The 19,745-nt window shown below is 37.9% G+C and overlaps 1 protein-coding gene across 1 annotated transcript; it reads right to left on the reverse strand.

The window, feature by feature from the left end:
* Positions 1-1,283: 1,283 nt before the first annotated feature.
* On the reverse strand, positions 1,284-19,660 carry LOC127801696 (cleavage and polyadenylation specificity factor subunit 3-I-like). The gene is made up of 5 exons (XM_052337037.1): positions 19,207-19,660; positions 18,993-19,090; positions 10,744-10,789; positions 10,513-10,662; positions 1,284-3,118 (listed from the first exon to the last, which is right to left on the reverse strand). Exons 1-5 carry the CDS (start codon positions 19,357-19,359, stop codon positions 1,481-1,483), a joined length of 2,085 nt encoding a protein of 694 aa, XP_052192997.1. The 5' UTR covers positions 19,360-19,660; the 3' UTR covers positions 1,284-1,480.
* Between the last annotated feature and the right edge of the window lie 85 nt (positions 19,661-19,745).

Consider the following 19,745-nt stretch of genomic DNA (forward strand, 5'->3'; position numbering starts at 1 on the left):
CAAGAGCACGCGATGTTGAGGCAAGCAGCAACTAAGTATGGAGTCGAGGATGGAGGCGTGGGCAACGATTGAGGTTGCGACAGATGGCGATTCAGGTTGGAGGCGGCAATCGATAGGGATGGGGATGGGTTTGAGGCGACGACTACTAGAGATGGTAGAGCTAGAGACAGCAATTGACGGCGACGAAGGAGTTAGAGGCAAAAGTAAAGGCAATGGCTGTGGCGAAGGACGACGAGCAACAATGGCAGTCAAGAATTGGTTGCAAAGGGTTGAAAAAGAATGATATAAGTTGAAAATTGATGTTTTGGTTGAAGGTAAATAAGTCATTTATATGGTCAACTTAGCTTTCTTTTAGTAATTTTTTTTGAAAGCTGAGGAGGAATAGCTTCTCAAAAAGTTGTTGAAATAGCGTTTAAGCTATACAACTTTTAAGCTATTTGAGTTTGCTAAACATATAGTTGCAAAACGTTTGACAGCTTATGAATTAAATAAATAGTTTATAAGTAATCAAACCGCATAGCCAAACTAACCCTTAAAAGCTATGAGACACTAAAACAGTTTGGAGACATGTTTCGACATTTTTAAAATATTTCCTATTTCGAAAATATTAAAGGTGGTCTAAAAGTTTTTCATTTTTGTAGTTTATCAAACATTTCAAGAGTGTTTTGCAATTACAAAAAACCTTTAGAAACACATTTTCATTTCACGATCGAATATGTTTAGAGAAGGAAGTAATTCATCTCTAACTAGTGAATAAATATATATATATATATTATATTCTTTTAATATTTTTCTCATTCTCTTCAATTTTTACATTAATTTTAGCCTAAACCCTAACTTTTGAATCAAAAAATCATTTTGCCTCAAACCTCTAATCATCGTTCTCACTCTCACGCTTGTCACTTGCCATCATCAATATCTAACAATTGCTCCTTGCTCGGTACTCGATTGGTCGTCGATTCGAACCTTTATAACTGAGGGAATTGAGAGAATATTTGGTGCTCTTGCCATCATACTCTCTCGTCATCGTTGTCAATTGCTTCTTGCTCGAAGCTCGTGTTGCTATCAATTCGAGACTCAATCCTATTGTCGTTGTTCTCTCTTGCAATCGTATTGCTTGGTGTTGATGTCGTCATCAATTTGGTTGCTCAGTTGTCACTGCTCCGCTAAGTTATTACCACTTATTACAATTAATTTTATGTTTAATGTTTATGTTTGTTTATATTATATTTAAACTAATTTAAGATAATCTTATTAATTAATGACATTCAAATACATAATGATGAGATAATTAAATAAGGAATACTTTCCACCAATCAAATCCAGATCCAAAACACATTTCCACACATGGCAAATCATATTCCATTCCAGACAGCTTCGAAACGTACATTCATTCCTAAGATGGATTACAAACCCCTCCACGATACCACCCAGCTTAGCATCATAAGATTAATGACAGTTGTGGTGATAAGATTAAGAGCTAAGAACAAGAGGGGATTGGCTTCACAGCACTTTGGATTCTGCGAAATGCTGTTCTCACCCTCTCCCGCAGGCCTTCATTCTCACTCTCCACGTCGCCAGTGAGCCTGTCTAGCCGTGCCATTTGTCCATCCACGCTTATCACCAGTCTTCCATTCTCTCCAGCCGTCACGTCTCCAAAAAGCGAGGCAAGCAGCGCTCGGCAGATCTTCTCTGCCTTTCTCTCCTTTTCTTCTTCGTTTACTTCACCCTCTGACTCTACAAACACTCTGGGCATCTCCCGGCTGATATTCAACACCAGAGCCACGGTTGAGTCTGCGACCATGTCGCTTATGGGATCTGCAGTCCAATGCACTGAGATATGTTTGTCTGATTCCTGCTTCACCGTTGCGCAGTTGTGCACGCACAAAGTAGGAACCCCGGATTCTTCATCATTCGACGATTCTACACTCTCAAATATCTGCTTTAGCCTGTGCTTTATCACGCCGAACGCTCCAGAGTAAGGGATGCTAATCCTTTGAATGACATTGGCTGTCGATAGCTGTGAGAACACATGGAGATCATCGGGCGCCATGATCTGATAAGTGAATCCCTTCTTCACCAACAAACCACTGACTGCTTCACCTGCTTCCGGGACCTTTTCAGCCAGCCTTCCAATGGTTTTTGCCATTTTATCGGAGTTGTAGTACATTTCAACAGACTGAGCGTTCTTGGGGGTAATGATTTTGGTATTGCCATCAGCAAATAGAGAGATAAGTTTCTGCTTCAGCCTCCCCATCTCATTAGCTTCTCCATGAACAAGAATTATGTTGGGAGGCATAAGCTCTTTCAAGAATGTACTTGTCTGAGCATAATCTGCATGAGCCGAGAAGGAAATGTAGTGGACCTGCATGTTGAGAGGAGCTGTTAGGCCATTCATTAGGGTAACTTCTTTGGGTTCGTTAATGATGGATTTTGCGAGTGTTCCCTCCACAACATATCCGGGTATGACGCAAGCATTTTTCTTATCAGAGCACCACTTATCAAACAGCTGGCGAGACAACCCACTCTGAAGCCCACCCGGGCTTGCCATGACAACCGAGGGGCCTACATCGTCAAAATTCTCAATACTTTTCAGTGGTGATATGTGCTTGAAATCAAAGGGGTTTGAATTGGCAAATTGGTTCCGTATCCTTTCATTCATGGAATTGATGTAGGTCTGATAAACTGCCATGCACCTCTTTGCAAGAGGGGAGGCATAATATATGGGAATATTATGGAGCTCAGGATGGTTTGACCAATACTCATCAAGGATCAGTAACAGTTCTTGGGCACGGCCAAGGGCAAATGCTGGAATTAAGACACGACCACCTTGAGAAACGGTAGAGTGAATGACATCCGTAAATCGCTTCTCTCGAATATGCCGTGGTTGATGAAGTTGAACACCATAAGTGGATTCAATTATGCAAATGTCAGGAGAAAATTGTGGAAGCTCAGCAGCACGAAGATGCCGATCTTCTTCACGTGAATAATCTCCAGTATAGAGGACTCTGACACCAGCAATGTCAACCATGAACATGGCAGCGCCAAGGACATGGCCAGCAGTGTAACACCAAAAGCGGATTCCATTTACTTCTAAGGTTTGATGGAAGTCAATAACCTACGCATGGGAAATACTGTCATAAATGAAACTTAAAAACTGACGAGGGAAGTTTGACTTTTCAACAGTAGCCAATAAATGTCACCTTCCCATTTTCAAGAATCAAGTCAGTGAAATTGCACCTCAAACTCGTTAGTATTTTAGATGCAAATGAAATTTGTAATATCAAAAATATAGAAAAAGAATGCATCAGTATCGCTCTCAAGCAAACAATGTTAACATTTGCATGGTCATACATCCGGAGCAAGAATATAATAATGCCAAGAGATAATTGATACCTTACCATCAGTGTGTAAAAACCAGGGTTATTAAAGGGCGCGCGCCTAGGAGCACCTAGGCGCACCTTTGGCACCTGGAATGCTCCTAGACGAGCGCAAACCAACCAGGCATGCCCGAGTGCGCCTAGACCCTCAGGCGCAACCTTCAATTTAGGTGCACCTGGCTTTTTTTAACTGTTTTTAGGATTTATATTTTATAGTTTATTATTTTATTTAATTTTTTTCTATTTAGGGTATATATTTATTGCTTCATCTCCAAATTTTACAAAGAGCAAAAAGGCTACTACTTCAAATATTCCAATTGAATTTGAACTTGATGAAGATGGAGAGGGAGATGATGTGGAAGATGACGATATTGGAGATGATGCTTCGAATGATGAAAATATGAAAATGGTTGGTCTTGATGATAAGAATGATTTTTATATTATTTAAAATACATAATTAGTTAATCTTAATTAAGATTTAAGACCTATAAATTGTTTAAACTTTAAGTTAAGTTAATTTAAAGACTTTTAAATTGCATCTTTTGACATTTTTTATTGTTCTTTTCATTATATATATATGCCAACAATAGATTTTAAATTTTTCACAAAGTTTTTAACTTTTGTGATGCTTATATATGAGTTGCCGAAATATGAAGGGATGAGCTTGGCTGAAATTTACAGGTATGTAATTTGTTTTAATATTTTTTTTTAGTTAATATATGTTAAATTTTTTAATTCTCTTGATAACATGCTTGTGAATATGTTCTTAGAAGTTATGACCTATTTTATACCATATTCTTCAACTAAAATATATATATATATATTTTTTTTTTTGTAGTTAGCATGCGCCTAGTTTCACTAGGCACGCACCTCGCCTTGCCCTTAGGCTCTAAACACCCTTTTGCGCCTCGGTATGTTATTCAAGTTTTGCATTGAGTGGCTAGATATTCTAGAAGAATTCCATCATATTAGGCTAATATTCGACAGTGGCAAATTAGGAAATAAAAGGCTAATTGCATGTAAATTTAAGTGAGGGGTAGATAGGGTATTCCGAGTATTCCTCGTTGCAACTCACGCCTCTTATGTCTATAAATAAGAGGCGTGGGGTAGTCTATCGAAGGCCTAATATTCTGATCATACTCATTGATTATAGAGAGTTGTATTGCTAGAGAAAATATAAAGAGAAATCTTTGTAATCTTGCAATGAGGGTTCTTGATTGTTTCAGTGAGGATTGTGGGGTTTGCGAGTGATTCATATATACTATTTTCATCAAGATTATAGTGGATTGCTCTCTCTGTGAAGACTGGATGTAGGACTAGTTTTAATCAGTTCCAACCAAAATAAATCTCGGTGTATTATGTGGTTTGATTGCTCTATCTTTATCCTTTGTCAATTCTGTAATTTTCTGTTTATGTTGTATTATTGAATCGGTGAGAGAGTGCTCAAAGAGTGGTTATTTGGGTGAATTGTTGGACCGACAGTGCTTCCAATTGTAACAAATTGGTATCAAAGCCGGGTCTCTCTTCAAGAACCTTCAGGATCCGTTAGAATTTGACACATACTCGCAGAAATGGCTTCTACAGCCTCTGCTGCACAGTATGATGTTGAGAAATTCGATGACTAAAACGATTTTGGCCTATTGAAAATGAAGATGAGAGCCTTATTGGGAAAACTAGGTCTAGACAAAGCCTTAGAGGCCCAAAAGAAAATACCCGAGACTCTATTTGAAGAACAGAAAAAAGAAATCTGTGAAAGGAGAAAGGAAATCAACAAGAAAGCTTTTAACATTCTAATTCTTAGCCTTGGAGACAAAGTATTGCGGGAGGTGTCAAAGATGACAACTACGGAAGATCTTTGAAATAGGCTAGAAACCTTCTATATGACTAAAACTCTTTCTACCCAATTATATTTGAAAACAAAGTTCTTTTCATTCAAGATGATTGAGAGTCAAAAGTTACAAGATCACATTGATAGTTTTAATAAACTATTTTTAGATCTTGAAAACATTGATATTAAGTATGATGGCGAGGATAAGGCATTAGTCTTATTGCACTCACTTCCAAAATCAAATGAGACTTTTGTTGACATCTTGAAGCATGGTCAAATTGGCTCTAGATGATGTTATAGGGGCTTTGAATTCTAAGGAATTACAACATAAAGTAGAGGCTAAAAAGAATGCTGGAGATGTACTAGCAGTGAAATTTAGGACAGAAAAGAAAGACTCTAGACAGAAAAATAGGTCTCGGTCAAAGTCTAGAAGTGGCAAGAAAGTGATTAAGTGCTTTCATTGCCAAGAGGAAGCACATAAAAAGAAGCATTGTCCAAATAGGAAGAAAGAGTACCATGATAAGAGTCCAGCCCAGAATTTTCAAACTCCATTTGTGACTATGATAGTGCTGATGCACTAGTAGTATCTAGTAAGGATGAGAAGGATGGGTGGGTACTTGATTTGGGGTGTTCATTTCATATGACTCCTCACAAAGAATGGTTGCTAGACTATAAGGAAATTGGTGGAGGTAGAGTCCTTTTAGGAAACAACCATGAGTGTGGAATAGTGGGAATTAGAAATATTAGACTTAGGATGCATGATGGATTAGTTAAAATTTTAACTAATGTTAGGTATGTTCCTGATTTAAAAAGGAACCTAATATCACTTGGAGAATAGGATAAAAATGTCTACTCCTATAAGGGAGATAGTGGAATGCTTAAGGTATTGAGAGGGTCCCTAGTGTGCATGAAGGCTGTCCTTAAGAATGGCATCTATGTGCTGGCATCCACATTAAGTGGTGATGCAGCCTTAAGAGAGGCCAACTGTAGTGATCAGTCTAGCTTATGGCACTTAAGGAGTTGTCTAATCAAAAAAAATTTCTGCTGGAAAATTTACAGCATTAGACAAGTGTGAAACCTGCATTCTAGGGAAGTCTATTAAAGTCAAATTCAATAAGAAAGCCGCTCACTCATCCCAAGCCCCATTGGATTATATCCATTCGGATTTATGGGGCCCTAGTCAATCCTTGACTCATGGAGGGGCAAGGTACTTCTTATCCATAATAGATGATTTCTCTAGGATGGTTTGGTTTTTTTTTTTTAAATCAAAAGATCAAACTTTTGAGGTATTTAAAACTTGGAAAATCATGATAGAAAATCAAATGGGTAAGAAAATAAAAATAATTAGGACTGATAATGGGCTTGAATATTGTAATAAAGACTTCTCCCATATGTGTAGTGAAAATGGCATAGTGATACACCTAATAGGTCCCGGAAACCCTAGGCAAAATGGCTTGGCCGAGAGGATGAATAGAACCCTCTTAGAGAGGGTGAGATGCATGTTGATACATATTAGGCTATGTAAATCTTTTTGGGGGAGAAGCTGTAACTGCAGCTACATATTTGATTAATAGGTCCCCCTCAGCTATAGGCTTTAAAACACCATATGAGATGTGGAAAAGTCATAAGCCAAGCCTTGAGCACATAAAGGTGTTTGGACGTATTGCCTATGCTCATGTAAAGCAAGGCAAGTTAGAACCTAGGGCAAAACATTGCCTATTTATAGGTTATCCTATTGGGGTGAAGGGTTACAAACTTTGGTGTTTGGAAGAAGATATGCCAAAGACTATTATAAGTAGGGATGTAGTCTTTAAGGAAAATTCTTTCTTGAAAAATGATCTGATAGAGGATGAGCAGGGAAAGGCAAAAGAAGCTGTTCAGAAACAGCTTGATTATATTGTTACAAGTGGCAGTCATGATACTGCCAGCAGCAGTCATGATGCTGCAAGTGACAGCCTGAGACTTGGATGATGCTGCTTATGATGGTCTTATGGACTTAGCAGCAGGACAGCATAGTGCTGGCATAAGATCCTCTAGTTTAGATAACTTTCAGCAATCAGACATTAATGATTCCTCTAGTTATGATGGAAACCAGCACACCGACAGTGCTGGTTCTTCAAGTTTAGATAGCAGCCCTAATTTAAATAGGTATAATGTAGCTAGAGATAGGCAAAGGAGAGTAGTGAGACCTCCATCAAGGTTTGGATACTCAGACTTAGTGGCATATGCACTTTCAAGTGCATTAGAGGTAGCTGGAGATGAGCCTCTTTCTTATGAAGAGGCTGTGAGATCCAAAGATTCAAAGAAATGGCTTGCAGCCATGGAACCTGAAATGGAATCTTTAAGGAAGAATAAAACTTGGACCCTTGTCGATAAACCCTTAGGTAAAAGGGTGGTAGATTGTAAATGGTTGTACAAGATCAAGGAAGGAGCAAGAAATGAATCAAAACCTAGGTACAAGACTAGGTTAGTAGCAAGAGGATTCAACCAAGTGGAAGGAGTGGATTTTAATGAAGTGTTCTCTCTTGTAGTAAGACACACTTCTATAAGGATTTTACTTGCTATGACTATCCATTTAGATCTAATCCTAGAACAGATGGATGTGACCACTGCCTTCTTCCATGGCGAATTAGAAAAAGATATTCTAATGCATCAGCCAAGAGGTTTTGAAGTTAGGGGAAAGGAGAAACAAGTTTGCTTGTTGAAAAAGTCCTTATATGGACTTAAGCAATCCCCTAGACAGTGGTACAGGAAATTTGATACATTCATGTTGTGTCAAGGATTCAAGAGGAGTAACTTTGATAGTTGCGTTTATTTTAGGCATGTTTCTTCTAAGACTTCCATATATCTCCTCCTTTATGTGGATGACGGGTTGATTGCCAGCCAATCACATGTGGAAATCCAAAGTTTAAAGCTGAAATTAAATTCAGTCTTTGAAATGAAGAAATTAGGAGAGGCTAGAAAGATCTTAGGTATTGAAATATCTAGGAATAGACAGCTTAGGAAGGTCCAGCTTTCTCAATAGTCCTATCTCGAGAAGCTCATTAGGATGTTTCACATGCTTGAGGCAAAGGAAGTAAATGTTCCTTTTGCTCAGCATTTTAAGTTATCTCACATTCAATCATCGAGTGATGAAGAAAGCATGAGAGAGATGAAGAAAATTCCCTACTCTAGTGTTGTTGGTAGTCTTATGTATTGTATGTTATGTACAAGGCCAAATCTAGCCCATGCTATGAGTGTGGCCAGCAAATTTATGGTTAATCCAGGAAAAGACCATTGAAAAGTCGTTAAGTGGATATTTAGGTACTTGAAAGGAACAATCAATATGGCTCTAGTTTATGGTGGAGCTAGTTTAGATGTAGAGCCTAATATTCTAAGATTTGCTAATGCTGATTATGCAGCGGATATAGATAAGAGGAGATCCTCTATATGATATGTGTTTAAGCTATGGAATTCAACCATTAGCTGGAAAACCAATTTACAATCTGTAGTGATTTTCTCTACTGAAGCTATAAAAGAAGCCTTATAGTTGAATGGTATAGTAGGTGAACTCCTAGGGAAAAATATTAAGGTTACTTTAATGTGTGATAGCCAAAGTGCTATTCACTTAGCTAAGAATCAAGCCGACCATAAGAAAACTAAGCATATTGATGTGAGGTACTATTTTATTAGGGAGATACTTGAAAGAAAGGAATTAGACCTAATAAAGGTGGCTGGTAAGGATAATGGAGTCGATATATTCACAAAGGCAGTACCTATGGCTAAATTACACCATTGTTTAAGACTCTTGCAGATTATACTATATAAATGATCAGTTTTATGCAGGTCCAGATGATGAGCAGCTTGATGAAGGTAGGTTTCAGGCAGAAACTCGAAGCAAAATGGTGGAGAATTGTTATTCAAGTTTTGCATTGAGTGGCCGGATATTCTAGAACAACTTGGTCATATTAGGCTAATATTCGGTAGTGGTAAATTAGGAAATAAAAGGTAAATTGCACTTAAAATTGAGGGGTAGATAGGGTATTCCGAGTATTCCTCATGGTAACTCACGCCTCTTATGTCTATAAATAAGATGCGTCTATAAATAAGAGGCGTGGGGTAGTCTGTTGAAGGCCTAATATTTTAATCATATTCATTGATTATAGAGACTTGTATTGCTAGAGAAAAGATAGAGAGATATCTTTGTAATCTTGCAGGGAGGGTTCTCGGTTGTTTCACTGAGGATTGTGGGGGTGTGCGAGTGATTCATATGTACTAGTTTCATCAAAATTATAATGGATTGCTCTCTCTGTGAAGGCTGGATGTAGGATTAGTTTTAATCAATTCTAACCAGGATAAATCTCAATGTATTGTGTGGTTTGATTGCTCTATCTTTATCCTTTGTCAAATTTGTAATTTTCTATTTATGTTGTATTATTGAATCGATGAGAGAGTGCTCAAAGAGTGGTCAAATTTGTTGGTTTTTTGGGTGAATTCTTGGACCGACAGTGCTCTCAATTGTAACAAAGTACGCCTTGGGCCTTTAATAACACTAGTAAAAACAAAAAATAAATATCAAAAAGTAAATTACTTCTAGCAATCCACATAAAAAATACTGTTAAAATAATAGCACTGCTCCCTATTAAGACACTCGCACTTACAAAAGACCTACCCACAGAATCTCTCAAACCCTTACAACAACAAGAATTAAAGAAACACAGAAATAAAGAACATGAAATTGAAACAAGAACAACACCAATTTATCCTAATTTTGTCTTCTAAAGAAGGCCTACATCTAGACTGCCTTAAGCACATATCTCCACTATCTTGAATGAACAAATCAAGGATTACATGCACAATAACTCTCAACAGTCTTATATCCAGAACTGCAAAGAGTTTCTCTACCCAAGAATACAAAGAGATACCTTCTCTGATCTCAAGTACAACCTTGCGCATACTCCTCTCACCTTCTCACTACAAGACAACATAATGGAATGCCTCTCACCCAACCTCTATTTATACACCAGGCAGTAAAAAGAAAACTAACTAAAGATCGGCTAGTTACAACCAACTAATCGGACTACAGCTAACGAACCCTTCTAGAAACAAACCTTCTAGAATAACACAAGTGATATACAAATGCTAATTAACAAAAACCCTCCTCCCGAGACAAAAGCTAATCTAATACAAGTGATTACAACAAATACATATAAGTTTGGAATGACGACAAAGACAAACTAGAAAATGAAAAGAAAGAAAGGTCTAAATCGGGAAAGATCAAAGAGATTATGGAAGTTAAAAGACAACTACGACAAGTAAACATACCTCAATTTTGTCCATTGACCGAAGAATATCTTGTTCATCATACAACATATCTTCAACTGAAACTTTGCTCACTTTCACATAATCTGATAACAGCAACTTATAGATGGCCTTTGTTGCATGAGTCATGAAAACTCGCCCCTTGAACGTGGTCTATGAAAAGATCCAGAATCAGCATCTAGAAGGAAACTATGAGAGCTAATTGAGCAACTATTACTCAAGAAAGCAACAAACCTTCTCCAAGAAATATGGAAGTGAAGCAGCATGATCCAAGTGAAAGCTGACAACAAATAGCATTAGCATACACTTAATCATTAACAAATTAGTGTCAAAAGTCAAAAAGAAATAATGATGCATTTAAGGTCAAAAAATATAATGGAAAACATATTCCTTGATAGTATAAAATTGAAGATGGGGAATGCATACAAGACTTCTAAGGAAACATGTTGAAACCTCCTAGAAGTAAGAAATGCTCGAAAATATTATAAAACAAACAAGAATAGGAACAAGAAAAGTGGAAATTGCACAAATTAACCACCACTAAAATATAAAATTTGTTTTTAACTGCTTTTCTAGAAAAAAAACGTTTTTGTCCTTTCCAAACAAATTAATTATATGTTATAGCCACTTTACCAGTTTTTACCCCACCATCTAATCTTTCACATCAATAATTTATTTAAGAATTCAAAATAAAAAGAAAAACATCAAAAGACCAAAATGCCCCACCATTTGTATACACAACAAAACACATTTTCCAACAAACCCCCAAAGCCACAACCACTACAGCAGCCTACAACACCGCCACCACCTCCAACTACCTGCAACAGCGCCACAAAATTGAAAGTAAAACATAACTAGAGATCATTTTAGTAATAATGGAACCTACGGATTGAAAGAAAAAATTAAAAAATAATAATCGAGCTTTGTTGGGCATTAAACCCAATGACCGGGTTTGGTGGGCCAACGAAACCTGATCTCGGTTTTGTTGGCCCACTAAACCTGATGGGTCAACTAAACCTGAAACTAAAATTAAATTACTTTTTATTTTTATTGCCACGAGGTTTTCCTAGTTACCTAGAGATCATTTTAGTAATAATGGAACCCATGGATTGAAAGAAAAAATAATCACATTTTGTTGGGCACAAAACCCGATGACCGGGTTTGGTGGGCCAATGAAACTCAATCCGGATTTAGTTGGCCCACTACACCCGATGGGCCAACAATACCCAATGGACCAACTAAACCCGAAACTAAAATTAAACCATTTTTTTTATTTTTATTTTTTTTTCCATGGGGTTTCCTAGTTACCTAATATGGTATACAGGAAATGATCGAGCAAAAAATAGAGTGGGGATTATTATGGATAAAAGCTTAGTAGATGAGGTAGTGGATGTAAAGAGAATAGGGGATAGGATTACTATGGTGAAGGTTATTCTAGGAAGAATGACTATGAATATCTTTAATACATATGCACCACAAGCGAGGTTAGGTGAGGAGATAAAAACAAAATTCTGGGAGGACCTAGAAGGACTCATACAAATGATACCAAGAGGAGAGAAAGTGATTATAGGAGGTGACTTAAATGGTCACGTGGTAGAGACGGAAACAGCTATAGAGAGGTATATGGAAGGTATGGATTCGGGGAAATTAATAATGAGGGTAAGTCTATTCTAGATTTTGCAATGGCATATGGGCTCATCATAACCAATACTAGGTTCAAAAAACGGGAAGAACACTTAATCACATATAAAAATGTCACATCAAGCACCCAAATAGATTACTTCCTCATGAGACAAGAGGACCGGGTATGTTGTAGGGATTGTAAGGTGATACCGGGAGAGTGTTTGACTACTCAACATAGACTTCTAGTACTTGACGTCCAAGTAAAAAATTGGAAGAGAAAAAATCACATAAAACAAAATCTAATAATCAGGTGGTGGGATTTAAAAGGGGAGAAACAACTAATCTTCAAAGAAAAATTAAGGGGTAGAAGAGAATGGAATGGAGAAGAACAAACAAACCAAATGTGGAGAGAAATGGCTAATGCCCTGAGAAGCACAACAAAGGTAGTGCTTAGAGAGACAAATGGTAGAGCCCCTAACCTTAAGGACTCTTGGTGGTGGAATGAAGAAGTATAATTGAAAATTAAAAATAAGAAAACTTGCTATAAGGCTGTATATCAGTGCAATAATGAAGAAAATCAAAAAAATTACAAAGAATCAGAAAAGGCAGCAAAAAAAGCTGTTAGTGACGCAAGATCAAAAGCATACGAAAATCTATATAAACGACTTGATACAAAAGATGGAGAAAGGGATATATATAAATTAGCTAAAGCAAGAGAAAGAAAAACAAGGGATTTAAATCAAGTGAAATGCATAAAAGATGAAAATCAAAATGTATTAGTGAATAAGGGAGTGATTAAGGAGAGATGGAAGGAGTATTTCACAAAATTATTCAATGATAATGGCGACACAAGAGTTAGGTTGGGACATCTTAGTAACTCTGAAGGGAACGTGAGTTATACATTTTATCGACACATAAGTCCAAATGAAATAAGACAAGCATTAAAAAAGATGAGAAATCATAAGGTGGTGGGACCGGATAATATACCAATAGAAGCATGGAAATGCATGGGAGAAGAGGGCATCTCCTGGCTAACGCGATTCTTAAATCAAAAAAGATGTTAGATGAGTGGAAGAAGAGTACTTTGGTCCCTATATATAAGAACAAAGGAGATGTTCAAAACTGTGAAAATTACAGAGGAATTAAGTTAATAAGCCATACCATGAAACTCTGGGAAAGAGTAATAGAGTAGAGGCTCAGAAAAGAAACAGAGACAGAGGTCTCGGAAAATCAGTTTGGTTTCATGCCTGGTAGGTCAACAACGGAAGCTATATACCTACTGAGACGCCTAATTGAAAGGTATCGGGAGCATCAGAAGGACCTACATATGGTGTTTATAGATCTAGAAAAGGCCTATGATAGGGTCCTTAGAGAAGTATTATGGAGGGTTTTAGAGAAGAAAAGAGTCCGAATAGCCTATATACAAGCTCTTAAGAACATGTATCATGGTGCAGAGACAAGGGTCAAAACATGCGAAGGAGATACTGAACCATTTAAAATTACAATAGGGTTGCATCAAGGTTCTACACTAAGTCCATACTTATTTGCTTTAGTAATGGATGAACTCACTAAAAATATTCAGATAGAGGTGCCATGGTATATGCTTTTTGCAAACGACATAGTGTTGGTGGATGAAACAAAAGAAGGAGTGAACACTAAGCTTGAGTTATGGAGAAACAATTTAGAATCTAAGGGATTTAAATTAAGCAGAAAGAAAACAGAATATATGGAATGTAAATTTAGTAAGAATGCAAGAGTGGAGGATGTTATAATAAAATTGGAAGACCAAATCTTACAAAGAAAATATCATTTTATATATTTGGGATTAGTGATTCAAAAAGATGGAGAAATTCACGAGGATGTCACACATAGAATTAAGGCAGGTTGGCTAAAATGGAGAAATGCATTGGGGCTGTTATGTGATGGTAAAATCCCATTAAAACTGAAAGGAAAATTCTATAGGACAGCTATAAAACCAGTTTTGTTGTACGGCTCAGAATGTTGGGCAGTCAAATACCAGCATGAGCAAAATACGAGCGTAGCGGAGATGAGGATGTTAAGATGGATGTGCAGCCATACAAGAAAAGATAAAATTAGAAATGAAGTTATTCGTAATAAGGTAGGAGTAGTGCCAATAAAGGAGAAGATGAGAGAAAATGACTAAGATGGTTTGGTCATGTGAAAAGGAGACCAAGAGACGCTCCTGTGAGGAGAATGGATGAAATAGAACAATTAGTCAAAAAAAAAGATAGAGGCAGACCTAAGAAGATTTTGGGAGAAACATTAAAGTTTGATATGAAGTGTATGGACATCAATGAAGATATGACAAAAGACAGAAATACATGAAAATCTAGAATTCATGTAGCCGACCCCACATAGTGGGGATAAAGCCTGGATATGTTGTTGTTGTTGTAAAACAATATCATAACATTATCTTGCTTCAATGTTCATGGTTAGTAGATAGTTTAGTTAGAAAACTTAATCGATAGTCACCTAATGGCATCCCATGCACCAAGTGACGATTTTGTTAGCATTCTACGTTCAATTAACCCGGATAACATTACTAGAGATCATTTTAGTAATAGTGGAACCCACAGATTGAAAGAAAAAATAAAAATAAAAAATGAAAAATAAATAAATAATCGGGCTTTGTTGGGCACTAAACCCGATGACCGAGTTTGGTGGGCCAACGAAACCCGGTCCGGATTTTGTTGGCCCACTAAACCCGATGGGCCAACTAAACCCAAAATTAAAATTAAATCACTTTTTATTTTTATTTTTATTTATTTATTTTTATTTTTATTTTTTTGCCATGGGTTTTCCTAGTAACCTAGAGATCATTTTAGTAATAATGGAACTCACAAATTGAAAGAAAAAATGAAAAAAAATAATAATAATCGAGCTTTGTTGGGCACTAAACCCAATGACTAGGTTTGGTGGGCCAACGAAACCCACTCTAGATTTAGTTTGCCCACTAAACCCGAAACTAAAATTAAACCTTTTTTTTTTTTTTTTGTGCCATGGTGTTTTCCTAGTTACCTAATAGACCCAAAATTAAATTATTGTTTAAGAATTGTACTTTTATTTGGATAAAACAATAACATAACATCATCTTGTTGGTCCAATGTTAATGGTTAGTAAGTAGTTAGAACACTTGATCGATAGTCACCTAATGGCATCCCATGCACCAAGTGACGATTTTGTTGGCATTCTACGTTCAACTATCCCAGATAACATTGCTAGAAATCATTTTCGTAATAATGGAACCCACGAATTGAAAGAAAAAAAGAATAATAATAATAATAATCGGGCTTTGTTGGGCACTAAAGCCGATGGTCGGGTTTGGTGGGACAACGAAACCCGATCCGGGTTTTGTTGGCCCAATAAACCCGATAGGCCAACTAAACCCAAAATTAAATTTAAATCACTTTTTTTTTTTTTTTTTTGCCATGGATTTTCTTAGTTACCTAGAGATCATTATAGTAAAAATGGAACCCAAGGATTGAAAGAAAAAATGAAAAAAATAATAATAATAATAATAATAATCGGCTTTGTTGGGCACTAAACCTGATGACTGGGTTTGGTGAGCCAATGAAACCCGATCCAAGTTTAGTTGGCCCACTAAACCCGATGGGCCAACTAAGCCTGAAAACTCCATGGCCTAAAAAAAAATAAAAAGTTATTTAAAGAAACTTTGTGAATGTGGCTTCAATGAGGTCTCATCTGCGATTGGTGAAGAAAGTTGAATAACCTAGCAAGCAAAAAGATTGAATTGAGGAATAATGGTTGAGTTTAGATGGTTTCGACAATGGAGAAAGTAAAAAACAGTGAATGTTGAAAACAAAAAGTGATGTGAAAGAGAGAAGTGTTCTCCACACGTCAGCTAACTATAATCATCATAATGCATTGACTAGTGACTAAATCTTGGATGTGAATTAATATTTCAAAAATATCACCCATTCACTCTTCATTCAATTGGTTTTAGACAGAACTAGGAATAAGCAATGCCAAGGATGGCAATTCTATAGAGTTAACTGGGTTTCCAACCCTAATTGTTAGGACTAGGAGGATCATTATCACACAGGACAGATTGGGGGGATAACCTGCTAATTTTCTGTAGGGTTAGTCAACCTGTAACGCACCTAACTTTAAATAAGAAAAATTCTTAAGGTTCGTTCGACTTATTTGCAAAATTTAATTGCCCACAAAAGGTAACTGAGATTGGATTACACATTCAACATAGCTTTAATATGCTCCCATTCCTCTCTCTCTCTCTGCCAATGTTGTAACTCTTCCCCTCCCCTCGTATGTTTGCGTGTTGATCAATTCTTCAGACAAGGTCCAGCACAAGCCACTTCCCTCTTCTATTAGTATGTGGAATATATGGCATCCTAGCATAGTAGCACTGGTGTCATGACCCTAGGGGCAAATTCGTAAAGGGTCGATAGTAGCTGTTAGTTGGTTAGCTGGGGTTAAGAGGGAGGTTAGTTAAGTTGTTGTTATATTGATACAGGTTCTATATAAAGAGACCTGCTACTGTGAGAAGGTATCATTGAAGAATAATAAACTCTTACCTTTCTCTCATTGTTGTCTCTCTCTCTCTCTCTCTCTCTCTCTCTCTCTTGTTCTCTCTTTTTCCCTTAATCTATTTTGCCTCTCCCTCTAATTTTGTTCTTCTTCTTCTAAATTCCTATTCAAACCCTAGGACACCCTAGGGTCTTGACAAGTGGTATCAGAGCCAACGTTCTTGGTTGTGGATCCAACTAGTTTCAGTAGTGATTCCGACAATTCAAGCGACAAAGAATCCAATAGCGGACCCAGATTTCAGTGGGTTCAGTTTGGGGCGCAACATCGAAATTTACTAGCAAGTCCAGCCTAATTACAAGAGACAGAACGAACGAACGAACGAAAGCAGGTGATCTGGGTTGACGGACGCGAGCAAGGCACGACCCAAGACGAGGCAATATGATAGAGGCGAAGCTGGTGCAGGTGAGCTTACAGACAGACGCGAAGCTGGTGAAGCAATCTAAGTTTGGGATGGAATTGACCGAGTCACTGGAGATAATTTAAGAAGCGGCAAGTTTGATGACTCCAGAACAATTAATTTCATCAGAGTCAGAGGCTTGCAGCCGTTGGACGGTGATTCGGTGAGTGAAGGCATGGCGTGGAAGTAGGCCGGGCGATCTTGAATCCCTTGGTGCAATTCTTGGAGGTGATTCATGTGTTCTATGCAACAACGCATCAGGTGAATTTCAACTTCCAACCACTGGTGACGATTGGGTAAGAAGTGGACACAGGCTTGGGGCAATCTGGAATCTACAACGCAAAACGAAAGGCTATGACTACGAAGATTTTCAGTCTGAATTGAAAGACGAAGCTACTTCTGCGAACGACGGCTCCAATTTGAAGTCGCAGCAGGGCGTGTGATAAGGGAAGTCGAACGTTCTTTGGTGCAAAATTGAAGTGATCAGGCTGTTGTTAATTTCTGTCAGAGGGTGGAAGATGTGGATGGAACTTGAGGCCACTAAGGAGGCAGACTAGGTTACAAGAACCAATTTCGATTTCTGATGGGACCCTTAGAAGCTGTTGCAGAGGCAAAATTGCATGGGATTGAACCAAGAAGATGGATAAAGGAATTGCAAATACTTGGGATAGTATTGATAGCAAATTGAAACGGTCCATCCAGTAAGTTTGATGAATTTTTTATTAAGCTTACCAAGAAGGATCAGGTTGGAGACGAGTTACAACAAGGTGTTCAGCAAGTTGAAACACGAGGACTCGATTATGGAGTATTGGGTCAAATTTGAGAAATTGAAAGCACGGGCGCTCCATTCCCATCTAACCTTGAATGAGTCTTATTTTGTATCAACATTCACTAATGGTCTTAATGTTACGCTGAGACTTATGGTGAATACGTTCTATCCTATGACATTGGAACAAGCAGTGGAGAAAGCGAGGCTGCAAGAATTAGCCCTAGAAGCCATTTGCAGAAAGCATGGGCTGCCACTTAAAAGTTTTCTTAAGAGCAGCCAGCAAGACAAAGGTAATTTTATGGCTACCCTCAGTTTACAGCAAGAAGTTAATGAATTGCCCACATTGGAACAGGAACTTCAAGAAGTAAAAGATAATCCTATTGAGGAGATCTCTAGGGAAGATGAGGAAGTAGAAGATGTTGTGAATGCGGGAAAGGAAAAGATCACAGCAACTGATATTGTTAGAGATTTCATAGCCGCTAAAGAGGCAGAGGAGTTGGCACAGATTTTGGTAGAGGGAAATGAAGGCAGTACTTCAAACGAGTTTGAAAAACCTGTTGAACAACAAGATGTTGTTTCCCCTCTCATTCATCAAATAAAACAAAGAACGAGGAAGAAAAAGAGGCTAAGGCGAGTAAGAGAAAAGAACAAGAGAAGTCGAAGAAGAATTCTAATTGTGAAGGCTGGAATTGGATGAAGAACGGGATCCACAGCTATCAATTCTTGGGGACAAGAAGTGTTTGAAGGGGTGGAGATTGTCACGACTCTAGGGGCAAATCTAAAAAGGGCCGATAGTGGCTATTAATTGGTTAGCTGGTTAGTTAGTTAGGATGTTAGTTAGGTTGTTATTATACTGATATAGACTCTATATAAAGAGACCTGCTACTGTGAGAAGGTATCATTGAAGAATAATAAACTCTTACCTTTCTCTCTACAAAGTACAATCCAACTCAAGAGATGAAACATGTTAGATAGAAACAATAAAGATCCAAGTAAAACATTCCTACTTTATAGGCAAATGTTTATGGGAATAAACCAAGGGACAACGGGAAGGAATAAACCACATCAATTGAGTATTTAACTTAAAAGCAAAAACGGAGAACATACTGAGTGACAAGGAGCACATCAATGGTAGAAGGATCAATTTCGTCAAAGTATGGCAAAGCAGCCATGCCCGAGTACGCAGGATGAATTCCACAATCAAACTATACAGTGCAAATAAAAAAACAATAGTAAAATAAAATATATGAAAAAAGTGAACCGACCCCAGCCACTATTAAACTAACACTGAGAATACAAATATTTCCATTGGAAAACCTACCAGAATTGTCTTCCCTTTGTAGGACATATGAACGCAAGACCGTCCTACTTCGTTACCGGCACCTAAAGGGGTTATAATCAGCTTATCCCCTTCTCTTGTCGCCGGCGGATCACGTCTCTTCAGAGACGGCGCGGGTTGTCCCGTTGAAGCCATTCCCTTCAGCAGCAAAGAAGACGGAGATGACGGGACGCTGTAACGCCGGAGATGTGAAGCCGGGTCGGGAACGCTGTGGCACCGGCGATGACAGGTCGAAGGGAGCGAGAAATATGAAGCAGTGGCGACGGACAAGGGACGCCGGAAAATGTGCAGCAGCAACGGCGGGCAGGAGATGATGGGTAACTGACGATGGACGCCAGAGATGACGGATGCTGCCGAGGGAGGAGAAGGGAGACGAGAAACTGGTCGCTGCTTTTGGGTTAGGGATTTGGGACTGGCTTGGAATTTTTTGACTTGTTCGAGGGTAGTATAGGCTTTTACTGTTCCACTTATGGCTGGTTTGGCCTGCATCGTAGGATTTAAATTCTATAAAGTTTTAAGCT

Source organism: Diospyros lotus, chromosome 5, assembly GCF_014633365.1.
Source record: "Diospyros lotus cultivar Yz01 chromosome 5, ASM1463336v1, whole genome shotgun sequence".
NCBI lineage: Eukaryota > Viridiplantae > Streptophyta > Magnoliopsida > Ericales > Ebenaceae > Diospyros > Diospyros lotus.

Excerpts from the sequence above, each read along its gene's own strand:
- LOC127801696 (XM_052337037.1), bottom strand. The coding sequence starts at position 19,359 with ATGGCTTCAACGGGACAACCCGCGCCGTCTCTGAAGAGACGTGATCCG. Across the intron at positions 10,790-18,992 it reads GATGTGCTCCTTGTCACTCA|CTTTCACTTGGATCATGCTG; the intron begins GTATGTTCTCCG and ends ATTTGTTGTCAG. Across the intron at positions 10,663-10,743 it reads TTCCATATTTCTTGGAGAAG|ACCACGTTCAAGGGGCGAGT; the intron begins GTTTGTTGCTTT and ends ATCTTTTCATAG.